We start from the raw sequence: 15,409 nt of genomic DNA on the forward strand, positions 1-15,409 counted from the left end.
TGCCTTAAATTTTTGTACATTTAGAGGTAGCTGCCATTTGTCGCACCAGTTACAAATTTCATTTTGTATCATCCTAGTCACTCAGTGATGACACCTTTCCATACACTACAGCATCATCAGCAGATTGCTCCTCACATTATCTGTCAGACAATTCATGTCCATAAAGAATAAAAGCAGTCCCATCACTTCCCTGGGGTGCTTCTGACAATACCCTTTCTGATGAACGCTCGCAATTGAGGACAACATACTGGGTTCTGTTACTTCTGAAGTCTTAGAGAAACTTGTGTATCAGGGAACCTATTCCATCTGCTCGAACCTGCATTAATATTCTACAGTGAGACACAGTGTTAAATATGGAACCTTGGGTTTGATTCCATAGGGAAGCAGTTGTACCCAGCAACTCTCTTCATTTAAAGTAATAAAGGGTACAGCTGTCACTTGCAATGATGATAATTGTTCGGTCACTCTGTAGCCATCTCATGCATTACTGGAGTGTAGACAATCTCCACTGGTTATGGAAATTTGACCGATGATGATGATAAACCAACCCACCTAGTCCCCAGGCAGAGAAAAATCCCCGAGTTGACCATTAACGTCCTTCTTTGGTCAATGTGTGGTGTGGAATCATGGGGAAGAATCCCATTGGTCCATATTTTATCGATAGCACACTGAATGTACACAAATATCGAACATTTTTGGAACAGAAACTACTGGTTCTGCTGCTGCAGAAAGTTGCCCTGGACATTCGACAACATATGTGGTTCCAACATGAATGTTGCCCAGCACGTTACACAATTGAAGCACAGGAGGAATTGGACCATGTTAACACTGTTTGGTGGATTGCCAGAGGTGGCCATATTAATTGGCCTACTAGGTCGCCTTATTTTTTTCTATAGGGATATTTAAAAGATATACCAAGTGCCAACATGTCATGAAGGCATGATCAACTGCATTATAAATTCCTGTGCCGACCTACCCACAGATCTACTTTTGTGTATGGTTATTTGAAAAGTGGTTCACTAAGGGTATTGAAGTTGGGGTACTACATTTGAACACTTACATTTATTCAAAGAGTAGAGTAGTGTTTGCCTCAGGCCATGGCTGCCGTGGCATGTCGAGTAGTCCACTGTTAGATATGTTGGAGGAATGAAGCATTGTGAATCAGAGATGTGGAGGATGCCTTGTCTGTGGCTATCAAGCATGCAAGGTTCAGTCAACTGCAAGTTCTAACACAAGTTACCACCGACGATGCCGATCACTTGGGTTTCGAGGCTGTCCTCAGTTTGCACAGGTGGGTGGCAGAGGTGGTGAAGACTGGTGGCCTTGGTCATGTGGATGCAAGTGGAGCTTGCAGTTTGCAGCATTGTTCCTGGGGTCAACCAGGGTCCTTGTGTTTGCAGCTACGTGGAGGGCCCTCAACCAAACGACGCGTCACCTGCTTGGCGCGCTGTGGCCTGAGGCGTAATCAGTCTACTTGCGCTGCTTGCCCGTCCCTCAGAGTCGCCGCTGGGACTGGATCAGCCCACTGCCCAATGCCCTGTGCTGAATATTTCTTGGCTGAATACGACTCGTGCATAACCAGTGTGAAATTTTGCTGACTTGGAGCTGTAATATCTCGGACCGTAGTTTTTGTAAAAAATAAAATTTGGCCATCTTCTACAACTTTATGCATTCTCTTAAGAATAATAATGAAAAGAATTTCACGAGCGATATTGAGCTAGAAAATTGTGTGTAAATCGGCCAAAAAAGTAGGCGCCCGAATGAATTTCGAAGTTTGGCTTCTTGCATCTCCTGAACTAATGCTATGATGAACATGAAAACTTGGCACATAGTAACATAACAACACAAGGTTTTTAAATAGAAAGTTTCATTTCCACAGCACTGAAGATTTAGTAGGAACGTCAAAAATGCAGTATTTTCATTCAGATTTTGCTAAAAAACTATGCTTAGTAAAACATACCAAACTGTACAACTAGAATGAAAGTTGGGTGCAAAAATCAGGCCTGAAAAAAAATGTAAACTTCAGGTTAGCATATCTAGTAGTGTGAATGCAAGATGAAAATGAAATTTAGAGTGCAATAGATTGACTGCACAACAATAAGGAATGAAACTTTTTATTCCCCTACTATTTTCCAATAATCTACAAATTAGTCGAATGGATATTGATTTTTATGAAAACACAAAAATGGGGTATATTCGATACTTGTTTTTGAATTACCATTTTCTATTAATGCTTCAAAGCCTCATTCGAACAATAAATTTTAAGCCCCTCAGAACAATGAGTTTAATTTTCAATATTGGCTAACAACAGAGGCAAGATAGCAAGAAAAATTGCACTGAGAAAAGAGTTTTGACTTTGGCGTGTTGTTTCTCATTGGTCAAAGGCATTTAAATCAGTTATGGAAAACATGTTTTGTACAAGTAGACGAATGTAATCTACATTTGTATAAAAGAATATAACTGGCCATGTTACATGTTAATAATTTAAATGTATCGTGCACAGATTAATATATGGTTTTTTTTTTTTTATATTGACACAATGTACTCGGCCTAATCACATTTGCCACAGTTCAGCGATTGTGCCATCTCAATCGTGAAGTCCATTCATTTGCCAGTAAACTGATAAATGTGAAGAAGTCAGGGTTTGTTTGAATAATTTTACACCTGTTGCATCTATTTCCCATCCTTGTTTTTGATCCGGGCTTTGGACCCGTACTGGCGAAGTTAAAAATAGATTTATATATGTATTTGCATTTTTCGTGGTAATTCATTCAGAACCACCAATAAATTTTCTCAAGATTTAGTTCCCAATAATTAGTAATGCTTCTTTGTGTGATAAGTCTCAAAGCAGGATACAACACATAATGGAACGTTGCAAGTTTTGCATTGGTATCTACTTTCCTGGCGCACTTTCTGTTTCATGCAAACCATGTGTCTGCATGTTAGTGTAATTTTCTGCAAATGTTCACTCATGATAACAGCCAGAAAATGTCTCCCTGTGAATTGCAGAGGATTCTCGCCATCGTAGCACCTTTGCCTACCAGCTTTTCTCCATTCTGTAACATATTTTTCTACAGTCTCCCTTACAAGAGAAAATTGAAACTCTGCGAGTTCCATTTTTTGCCCTGTTACCGACTGGCGGAGAGCATGAGCATTTAGAATGCACAAATCCAGAATGTGAAAAAATTATTTCTTATACCATTTCATAGTCTTACGCACTGATCCCACCGAGCTCAGTAACATCTCACAACAGCCAACTGCACCAATACTCGAATTGTAATCTACAATACATTGCGGTTTCTTAATTTTTTCACCAGTATTTCTGTCAATCTTCTCCATTTCAGCCATTTGTGTTGTGTGACTTGTGGTCAACATGTACACCTCTCTTCTCGCACCACTTGATAGCAAGGACCTTGTCACTAGACCTAAACTCAGTTTCTCCTCGTTTTAATTTCTTCTACAGTTTTGGCATGTTATGCCTATTCTTACGAACAGTGCCACATGCAGCTGTTCCATGGTTGCGAAGCCAAAGGCACAGGTGTGGGCTGGAGTACCAATTATAGACACATAGGATATGACCCTGTTCCAAATATGGTCCTATGAGAGTTGCCACGACGTTGCCACTTTTCCCAAATTGTGGAACCCAATTTCTGTTGTTGCGCCTGTATATACAATAAAATCTAAAATATACCCACTTTGAGAGTAACACAGTACAAATTTGTACATCTACATCTACATCTACATATATACTCCGCAAGCCACCCAACGGTGTGTGGAGGAGGGCACTTTACGTGATTTTGCTAAAAAACTATGCTTAGTAAATCATACCAAACTGTACAACTGGAATGAAAGTTGGGTGCAAAAATGTATTCCGAATCCACTTCACTTGGTTGGAATAAACTGGTTAAAAGATGATTCTTGACACGTATTCCGGGACTCTGAAGTGGTTTACGCTGACGGCTCAATGGCTGATGTTCATGTAGGCTTCGCATATGTTGATGGAGGACATAATGAGCAGCACTCCTTGCTAGTTGGCTGCAGTGTGTTTACTGCATAGCTGGCGGCCATATCTCGTGCTCTTGAGCACCGCTCATGCCCTGGCGAGTCATTTTCCCTGTTGACCAGTGCTACCCTCGCCACCCTCTGGTACCGAACATCTAGAAGTCCATCAGTGCCCCGGAACAGTCCCATCATTCCATGGTATTTGTGTGGACCCCAGGACACTTTGGAATCCCTAGCAATGAACTTGACGACAGGCTGGCCAAACAGGCGACGCGGAAACTGCTTCTGGAGATGGGCATCTCCGAAGCTGACCTGTGTTCTGTCTTACAGCGCAGGGTTTTCTGGCTTTGGGAGACGGAATGGCATAACAGCACACACAACAAATTGCGTGTCATAAAGGAGATTATAAATGTGTGGAAGTTTTCCATGAAGGCATCTCGCAGGGAATCAGTTGGCCTCTCCTGGCTACACATTGGCCATACATGGATAACGCATGGTTACTTACTCTGTCACGAGGACCCACCTCAGTGTACCTGTGGGTCCCAAATGACACTCATCCACCTCTTGCTGGACTGCCCACTTTTAGCTGCTTTGCGGCAGACTGTTAACTTCTCAGCACTCTGCCTTCAGTGTTGGGCCACAATGCCTTCACAACAGCTTTAGTTTCACATTTTATCCATGAGAGTCGGTTTTTATACTTCTATGTAGGTTTTAGCACATGTTTTTTGCCCCTCTGTGTCCTCCACCCTAGTGCTTTTAGGGTGGAGGTTTTAATATGTTCCAGAGTGGCTGGCTTTCCCCTCTTATTCTCGTGGTTGGCCAGCCACTGTAATCTGGTTTCATGTTTTACTCTTTTCTGTTTCTAGCATCTCTCTGTTGTTTTCTTGTCCTTTTTTGTTCCTTTAAGTGTTCATTGCCTTCCGTTCGTTCTTGGGGCTTTCCTTTCTTTCCATTTCATGTTATATGTTTTGTCCGTTTTATTCTCTCGCTTGTGGAATTGTTTTATTAGGGACAAGGGACCAATGACCTCGTAGTTTGGTCCCTTCTCGTGCCTTCAAACCAACCAATGAACAAAATAATAAATTCAGGCTGGTGACTGCAACAGTGTTTCCATATTAACAGAAACAAAAAAAGTGGCTTTGACTTGACTGAAATTGGGACACTATCCACTGACACGTGGGCACCTCCTGTGCTGAGAGGATCCACCAGTGTACATTGTTTGTGGTGTATCAGTGTCTGTGCACCACATTTTACTTCATTGCATTTTATGTTATAAGGGAGACAGAAGTGTTTCTACATAATGATTTCCTTCTCATGTCGCCCATGCTGTTCTGACCTGCTGTGATTGTCTTGTTGTGTTGCTGAAAGATAAATCCACAAAGACCTTGGAGGCGGCACAGACACTGGCATTAACATTTCAGAAATGTAATAGCTTTTGCCTGAATTACTGCCTATGCAAACCAGCAGTGGGAGGAGGGCAGTATGAACAGAATGAAATTGTGCGATGCGGGTATTTGTAATTCATATAATTATGTATTTAAGTATTAAAAATTGCACTCAGCATAAGAGAAGATTTACGTATAGTAAAACATCAGAATATATGGAAATTGTAAATTGAATTGACAACCACAATAAATTAATTAGAGATGGAGCGTCTGAGAATAACATATGGAGTGTGACACAGAAATACAGTAAAATACATCTTTGATAATTCTAACATAGTTGGGAATATATAAACAGTTGTGTGTGTCAGTGGGTACAAAGAATTAAGGTACAATTTGAATGCATTGGCTGAAATGACTGCAGATGCACAATGACTTTGCAGATGCACAATGACTTTGCAGATGCACAATGACTTTGCAGATGCACAATGACTTTGCAGATGCACAATGACTTTGCAGATGCACAATGACTTTGCAGATGCACAATGACTTTGCAGATGCACAATAAGTGCTGCACATTCAGAGCAGCCTGTATGAATTTCATGGCAGTGAACCACATCAGAAGTACCAAAGAGGCAACTAGATAGCATCCTTGGAAATGTGTGAAAGTTGAGTCAGTTTAAACCGAGTGATGAAATATCAGTGCAGTACAGTGATGGAGGCTTCTCATTAGCCCATTTAGACACTAGTCAACCACAGTCACAGTTACCAGTTTTATAAATGAGGTGAAATGGTTTTTTTTTGTTTTTTTATTATTTATTTAAATGGCGTTCAACCACCTTGAGAGACCCAGTTGCCCTGGAGAGGTCACTAACATTGGCAATTCTTTTTTTGTGTGTTTTCCTTCCATATTATTGGTGGACTTGGCACCAGCTAAAATGCTTGTAATCTCAACAACTGCCTTATAATACGAAACTGCATGGTCGCTAGTGTAGGACGTAGAGCCGTCAAAACAATTGGTCCTGTTACCTGTGCCTAAGTATGCACATAGATGAAGTTAGTGTGTGTTATCTAGTTGTGAATCTTTAGATAAAAACTTAAAACTAATTATGATGAGTAATCTGCCTTCAGTGGAATTCTTATGGGTCTGTTTATCTGCATTGTCCATATGTGTGTACTTTCACTGTTGGATACATAACATGGCCATGTGTTTTGTAGGCCAACTTGATTCTGTGCAATAATTTCCTCCGTGTGATTCTGTTCCCAAAAACGTTGGGTTTCCTATTATTTTTGAAGACAACTTTTGTTTTTTCTCTACATTGCATTCTTACATGATCTTTTGTAAATTTTGTACTTCGTTCATTTTTTGTGGATGATTTGGTACATGTTATTAATTATTAGTTTGTGCATTGTGATCGACCTTTGTAATTGTGTACACACATTTATTTTCAGGACAACTTGGCAAATGCGAAATATGCTATTTCTATGGCGAGGAAGACGGGAGCAAGAGTGTATGCGCTTCCAGAAGACATTACTGAAGTGAAGCCAAAAATGATAATGACTGTTTTTGCTTGCCTTATGGCTATGGATTACATCCCAAACATGGATGTTAAACAAGATTCATAAGTTTATAGCTATCAGTAGGCAGTTGTAAGTGAATTTTGTGATTGTAAAAGTACCTAAAGTTTTATTTTTGAATGGTTGTAAAGTAGTTTATATTTCATTCCATATTGTATACAAACACTTGCAATGTCATCTTTGAAAAAGTATTTGTGTCTATGTGTGTGTCTCAGTAAAAAGATGATACAGTGATAATGTACAATATTCATCACATTTTTTTTAAAAAAATGTAATTTTGGTCTTACAGGATGAGAGGTGGGGAGGAAATTTAGACATTAAAAAAAGTCCTCATAACAGATAACAGAGAATAATGGGAGAGTTCTTTACTAGTGGTCTTATTCTTTGTGTTATGTGAGAGAACATTTTTGTCAGCATTATTGAGTGGTAATGTGAACATATTCTCACTTTATCCATATTTTGAATGGGCAGAAGACACACTTCAGACTGCATAAATGAGTTACCTCATTTCTGTAGTTTATATATATATATATTTTGTAATATATTTTATACACAGCCATTGTAAAGGGTCACTCCTTCAATGTAATCAGATAGCCCTAGTATATCCAAAAGTGAAACTGAACGTGTGATGCTGGGTTTCTTGTATTGTGAGTTGGGGGATAGTATATTCTTAAGATAGTGTGTGGCACCAGCCCATGACTGAGCCATTGGCCTGACTGTTGGTGGAGTACAGCCTTTCTTCAGCATGGCACTAGGAGGGGGAGGGCAGTGGACTCATCACCCTCTCCATCTTATCCCAACCCCCCTCCCCTCCCCTCCCCTCCCCTCCCCTCCCCTGGAAAGATCCACAGTACTCATTCTATAGCAGGCGAATAGATGTGTGGGCATTTTGGAAAGACTGTAACAAAGAAAAATCCCTCACCCTATCGAGGATTGAACCCAGGACACCCAGGGTCGGAGTCTAGTACTGTACCTACTAGACCACCTTGGCCAAGAGGCATTGTATTTACAGGACTGAAATGCTGTGAAATAAAGTATAATGTGGTAATCTATTCCATAAACTTACCACAAAAAATTTCAGTTATTGCTATATTCACTTCATAATTTTTGGCGGGATGCTTACCTGAATATAGCTTTCAAAACTATCATTTGTCCACAAAAATGCATTTTTATTCATTTGATGGTAAATCTATCTTGATAGTTTCCATACAATGTATAAAATGATGTCTGCTGTGCCAAGTGAGGGCTAGTAACCATATTAACATCTATATTTTGATGTATAAAGAAAGTTGTTCATTGACTAATACATAAATTAGACAATTTTGTCCATGACATTCCATTTATGTAGTTTACCAAGGCACTGTATGTGATTCTATGTTTCTATTGTTAAAGGGCACAATTTGTATCTGATGGTTTTAACATCAGTATATATATATATATATATATATATATATATATATATATATATATATATATATATATATATATATATGACTGTCAATAATATTATTTTAAACTAATTATGAAATGTCTGTGTTACCAAAATTTATACACTGAGCTTAAGATTATTATGTGAAAGTGTCGCTAATGAAGAAAAATTATTTTATGTACTCACGTGGAAGAGGATGAAAATACAAGACAAAAATCACTTTTACGTTGATTTCGCATATTAATTACAGATTTGTATTGTAGTGTCTCTCTTCTGTTTCTGTCCACTTTGATTATACGTCTATAGTTTTCCCGAAATGTGGTCAGTCAAAATAGTAATAATGGTACTACCACCGACTTCTTCTTCTTCTCCTCCTCCTCCTCCTCCTCCTCCTCCTCCTCCTGCTGCAGCTGCTGCTGCTGCTGCTGCTGCTGCTGCTGCTCCTTCTGCTCCTTTATTGATTTCCCACTGTATTGCTTTCAGCTACAAAGGAATTTGATAGTAATGATTCACCCTTTATCTCAGTGTACTGTGTAAAATGTCAATGATGTATGCAACATATATAGACACTAGATTACTTCGATATTGTAATTTAGTCTTTCGAAAATGTTCGCTGTAGATTATGAGAGCTTGTAAGTTTTTCAACTTTAAATACTCCTGGCTCTGACCATATTCTCATTTCAGTTTACTGTTTTCTTGACTTTTATTGCTATAAAAAATAGTTTTTCATATTTCTCTTTACTGTCATGATTCAACTTCTTTGTTGAATTTTACCTGATTGTCATTTCACAATGTTTGGGGTTCTTGAGCTTTCTCATCAGTTTCTCTTGCATTTTTAATTCTACTGCACAAATTAATTTTGTTGTAATCATGTCAGAGTTGTGAGCAGTGTGTGTGAGGTGGCGCTTTTTTTGATTCACGCAACTTCTTTCCTGAAAGTTCCATAGACTTTGGCTGTTTTACTTACAGCTATTATTTACACACTAATTACATTGATTATTATACTTTCTCCTGAAAGTAACTGTGGTCATCTCGTGCTCCATTGGTGACCATAAACATATGCCATGTGTTTACTTTTTAGGTTGAATCATTCTTGATTGTTTCTATAATCTGCAATGTCCTTCAAAGCTTGAAACTAGAGAAACACTATTGAGATTTATTATTGTAAAGCACTGACTGCTAAAAAATTGTTAAATTAATTGTCGAGATTGAAGAGTATACGAAATGGATGATGAACAGTATTTCTCTGAAAGTTTCTGTAGAGATATAAACTCAAATATTCATAAGTAATGTAACTTCGATATGATTAAGGGACAGATAACAACATTAATGAAATTCCACATCATGCATTTGGAATCAGTTTGCAATTGTATGAAGAAAATTTGTTGATATACTCATTTTTTCATGCTGTAATTATTCAGTGAATAGCCTATGAAAGTATTACAGTCTAGTTTTTCAACTTAACAGTTTGTAGTTTTGAAATGTTGACCTCACATAATTTACCAATAGCGAAATTGTAACAGTATGTCTGAGCTTTGTTTGGAATGTGTTGCCCCCCCCCCCCCCCCCCCAGTCTGTTAACACTGTTTCAGTATTTTTGACAGGAAACTGCAATCCTGCAGTAACCAGTGGTCCCACATTCAAAGCCCGTTCCACTTTTTCCAAAGTGTAGATGAAATTTTCAGTCATTTTATCTTCAGGCTCAGAGTTAGAACACAGGGATTCAAAATATCTATTACCCTGTTTAATAACTTGTATCTATCTTGGAGTGCCAAACAGAATATCCTGAGCTTAACACAATTACCTCTCATGGTCAGGAAAAAATAAGATTTTCAAGTTTACTTGTTGTCTGTTATTATTGCTGCTGCTGCTGCTACTGCTACTACTACTACTACTACTACTACTACTACTACTACAATGAGTGAGTGATCCACCAACTAGACAAGTAGTGAAACGGTGATAATCATTACTGTCAATTACTATATCCTAAATATAGGTAGTGTGATAGTTGTCCACATTTAATAACATACATTAGTAACAGAAAACTTTGTCAGCATTATTACTTTTTAAAGTTATCTCTGTCTTGCGTTAAAAAGTTGACAGTTATGATAATAATCAATCCTGGCCATAATTTCCATAACGGGATGGCTAGCTGAATAAAGTCCATGGACACACAGTCAGGATGTTGGAAGAAAACTGCCATTACTTGAATTTAAATAATTGTTTCGCATTTTCTGCATAGTTTCAGTTAACTATGAAAGAGGTTATAACACACTGAAGTTACAGTAGCATATCTTTTTCCCCATACAGCAGTTTGAATGAGAAAGTGCCTTAGTATATATTAGTTGTGGGAGATCCTGTTCGAATGATGATAAAAAATCTGTGCAATAGTGAAGAAAGAAATTGATTACTCAACAAGACGTGTTGTGCTGTGAATATGTGGGGGAGAGAAATTTGGCTTGTAAAACAGTCACCCTTGTTAAACTCATTGTCACATGGAAATGCTTTCCATAAGTGTCATAATTATTGACTGTAGCAAGTCCTTTTCAGGTTCCTACCGGCTCTGTTGAAATTAAACATCAAGGTTTTGGGAGCCTTGCTTTATTCTGTGTATGGTCTTCGTAAATATTTGTGTAGTACTCAGCAGTGAAAAAATTCTTTGGTATTCGCAAAATATTAGTTAACTAAAGCAAAATTATCTCCTAAGATTGAATTTGAGAAAGGACCAAAAACTTGATTATCTTACAAGCTAGCAGTTGTGCCGGTGGCTAGTTGCCTCAGTGTTCAATACTTGGGAAATTACTTATAGTTTTACAGGTTTTATAGAGGTGACAAAACCACTTAACATATTTTTGTAACCTATGTCAAACCATAAAATGAAAGACTGAGATAAATGTCAGTGCTGCATTTAAAATTGTGTTCTGTGTTAATCATAAATAATGAAATGCATTAGGTCATTTTAAACAGTGTGCTGAACTGATATAAAGGACTACTAATTTTTGTATAGCATTATTAGTAGTAGATTGAAACATTTGGTAAACAGTTCCATTTTGATAAAGTTCTTGTCTATAAGACTGCATTTGTGGCATTTGATAGATAAATACATATAGAATTTTTCCCACGTACACACATTTCCATGTTTTTTCAGAAGTTCTATGTTCAGCCTTTACCAGAGATTTCAAATGAATTGTCAATAAGTTGCAAGAGACCTGGATATTGAACTTCATATAATCTTAAGCTATCTGTTGTATGTTTGTAACTCATACATTAAGTTTGTACAATATACAAATATTTAAGGAAATAATTATCCTGAAACGTAAATCATTCACAAATTATTAAATTTATGAGAACACTGTTAAGAGTATGTTTTTACAATTGATGTTTCATTTTAGTAAAAAATTTAATAAAAAATTGTATTTATTTCCGTTTTAAAATTTTTATTGTATGTTAATTTTTCTTATTTTATAAAAGACTTGCAGTACTTATGGAATGCCTTATATATGAGACTTAAACAGTTACATTAAATTTAAGCAGCTAGAGATGTAGCTAGTTCTTTTTTATAGTTAAAATTAATAAAGTAACTTTTTTTACTCAGAAATTTTGACCTTTTATATATTCTCTCTCCCTCCCTCCTCCCCCCCCCCTCCCTCTCTCTCTCTCTCTCTCTCTCTCTCTCTCTCTCTCTCTCTCTCTCTCTCTCTCTCTCTTTCAGTTGACATTCCTGTCAGTGTAACATGTCATCCCCCTTACCAACTCTGATCTGCACTTACTGAAGCCAAGTGTAGGATAAAAATCCAACAGTAAACAAGTCAAAGATTAAATAATTTAGAGATGTACCACAAGTTGTATGAGGGAGCAGTTACACTGAACTTGTATGTACACTGGACTATAGATCAACAGGCATGTACTATCTTGATAGAAGTTCCAGTTTTGCTAGCAAAGTGAGAGCAAGTGTGTGTGTCATTATGCGGAGCAACCATTATCATCCATTAAATAACCTGCAAATAAATGCTTCTGGATGAGGCAGTGTCTGTGAGGTTACATATATTTAACTGGATGTGCAGCTTGCCATGTGTTTGCACATGTCAGTATCAGTGAAGTGACCCATAAATATGACAGTCTATGCCTTATATTTTAGTAGGTATTGTTTTCATCTCACACGATACATTTGTCTGCACAGAACTAGTCTTGTAGTTGAATATTTTGAACAGAAAAAAATCAGCACCTTCATCGAACTGGATATCCATATGAAACTCCGTTAAGGTATGTTCAGGTTATTATAATGATTTATTATTATTATACTGAGAGCAGCTTTGCAAGAGAGATGGCATTCACTTCCTGTGCAGCTGATGGGCACATTGAAAAACAGCATAAGTCAGTGTATTGATGCTTTAAGTGGATACACGTGCTATGCAAAACTTTCATTTTCAAAATAAAATATTAGTTAAAGTGCATTTAATTCAAAGTGTGACATGTTCTACATTTAGCAGCAGTGTCATGAAATTCAATATTTATTTTGCATGATTACTAGATCACCATTCTTCTAGATTAAGTCAATTACACCGACAGTACTGTTGAACAATTACACTTGAATTTTCACAAGTATGGCAAATTATAAATATCGCATGGCTGAGCAGTTATTACTATGTGCATGTTGCATTTTGCTAACTTTTATCTTTCAGGAAAAACCAGTTCAAGTAATTCTTTTATTTTATAAATTTGTAGGATTAGGATGTTTGGAGGCTTAGCAAATGAGGTACAGTCTACTGTTTTGGCAAGTAGTGTTGACAGATGAGCATTCTTCAGTCAAACATAATGTACTGGAGATATTTAAAATCTGCAAAGTGACAACTATCCACAGTGCAGTATGAAACATTTCAAAATAAATTACACTTAATACTAATATGAAGAGGCCAGCACATTACTAATACTGCTCAGCCATTAGTCTTACTTTGTAACTGACTGACCCAGTGAATGAGGGTATGACAAAGCTGCTCTGAAAGCAAATTATGCTGTGGCATCTGACAGAGACAACATTCTAAGGCTGGTGCCCATATGGATCATTGAGTATATTTAGTTGAATCCACTGCCAAGCAGCAAACCTGACAAAAATGTAGTGCATGCTGTGGCAGGGAAAGCTATACAGGGTGGTCAGGGACAGTCTGAAAAGCTTGTAAGGGTGTTGCAGGGTTGGCTGTGCTGAGAAATAATTGTTAAGAACAAACTTAGGTAAGTTCCCGTTTCTGAGTAAATTAGCTTTGAAGATGGCCAATCAGGCCATTGTACACACAAATTTGAGGTGGCCTGCCAGGTAAATTAGTGTTAAGTTGTTCTCATAGTGTAGATAATAGTACACAAGACTGTTCAGCCTTTGGCTCAGGTCACTACTGTCTTGTGTCCAATTTTTGCATCAATATCTGATTCAGTTGTAGGAAATGAAATGGACATATTCAGTGTAACAGTCTGGTAGGCCACTTGAATTTACTCACAAGTGAATCACTGTTGTTATGCTGTAGTCTTGGTAGGCTCTGGAATGGATTATGTATGATTAGCTGTTACAGCAGCTGACTAGAAGGTACCCATTCCCTGATAAGATTTCACTGAGTGGTGATGGATTAATTCAGAGAGGCTTTAGAGATTGAGTCCATGGTTCTACTTTTAGGTGAGGTTAATGGGTGGCAGAATTCCAAAAGGAAGCTATGGTTTAGCTAAAGTGAATGGTTCATAAACATCTAACCCAGTTGTTTTGTAATTAAACTAATTAATGGAAAATCTCATATAAAGATGTGAAACAATTACTAACAAAGAGATAGAGGGGTTGGCCAGTACTTACCTCAGCCGATAGAAACACAAAAAAAAAACCGAAAATTTAAGCTCCTAGCTTTCGGAATAAATGTTCCTTCATCAGGGTTTTCCTTTCCCTGTTGCTTCATAACCTGGGTTGTGAGTAACTAAATCCACTTTCCCTTCTTCCCTTCCTTTCCCCTCTCTCCTCCCTGATGAAGGAACATTTATTCCGAAAGCTAGGAGCTTAAATTTTCGGTTGTTTTTTTGTTTTTCTGTCGGCTGTACTGAGCTGAGGTAAGTACTGGCCAACCCCTCTATCTCTTTGCTTTGTAATTAGTAAGTTCTGCTCACTGGGTGCAAGGTATTTAAGTACTATGCCCTGTAGGATCAGGAGTCTCCCACCTGTTTCAATGCTCACCCCCCTCCCCCCAACTGACCATTATTAAGGTGTGTACCTGTCTAGAAACATGCTTGTGCAAGCTTGCCAGTATACAACAGTACACCTGCCACGGTGTGCATACTATTATCAGTTCTAGGTTGTGCAATTGTTCTCCACATTATTTAGCCTTATGGAGACCTAAGTTACTGGGTGTTCCTGGCCATTTGCTTCTTTGTGTGGAACACACCCTAAAAAACTGCTAACATTGCGTGAAGGATTTCTGATGATCCAGATATATAAGGACCAGACATTAATAGATAATAATTAAGCATGCACAGGAAGGATTGCAGCTCCTTCATTGTTTTAGGTGTAGGGAACTCCTGCACAGCTAGCATGAGCCAGGGGTCTAATTGGAGCTCATTATGGGTAATAATGTTGCAAAGTCAGTCAATCAGAAATCTAAAAGACACTTTACTGGACTCTTGAGTAAGAGACAACACAAAATTGCTCCAGTACATTCTAAATTGGTTCCATGCACTCAAACTCTTGGAAGAAAGTAAGTTGGTATGTAAATAACCCTTGCACTAACCTGTTTATTTGTTCCCTTTGTGCCTCGTTCAATAGGTCCTGAAATGTCACCTGTGCAGACCTTAGCAAACTTAGTCTTTATTTTATAATTATGGATCTGAACTTTGTGTCAGATTTTCCAGTCACCATGATACTTGGGGGAAGATAAAAATCCATGTGCTGATTCAGCTGCTTGTAATGGTAACAAAACCATGAAGCTTTGCTTCCATCTGTGCCTTTTTGAGGACAATCACAATGGGACTGGCCCAATCTCTGCCACTTTCT

General features: G+C 37.9%; 1 protein-coding gene across 1 annotated transcript in view; it reads left to right on the plus strand.

The window, feature by feature from the left end:
- Nucleotides 1-11,989, plus strand: part of LOC126298188 (plastin-3-like) — a 114,776-nt gene extending 102,787 nt beyond the window's left edge. Inside the window, exon 5 of the mRNA XM_049989495.1 lies at nt 6,837-11,989. Coding sequence (XP_049845452.1) covers nt 6,837-7,010 — 174 coding nt within the window. The 3' untranslated portion in view covers nt 7,011-11,989. The remainder of the gene's footprint in view (nt 1-6,836) is intronic.
- Nucleotides 11,990-15,409: the final 3,420 nt, after the last annotated feature.

This window comes from Schistocerca gregaria, chromosome X, assembly GCF_023897955.1.
Source record: "Schistocerca gregaria isolate iqSchGreg1 chromosome X, iqSchGreg1.2, whole genome shotgun sequence".
In the NCBI taxonomy this organism is placed as follows: domain Eukaryota; kingdom Metazoa; phylum Arthropoda; class Insecta; order Orthoptera; family Acrididae; genus Schistocerca; species Schistocerca gregaria.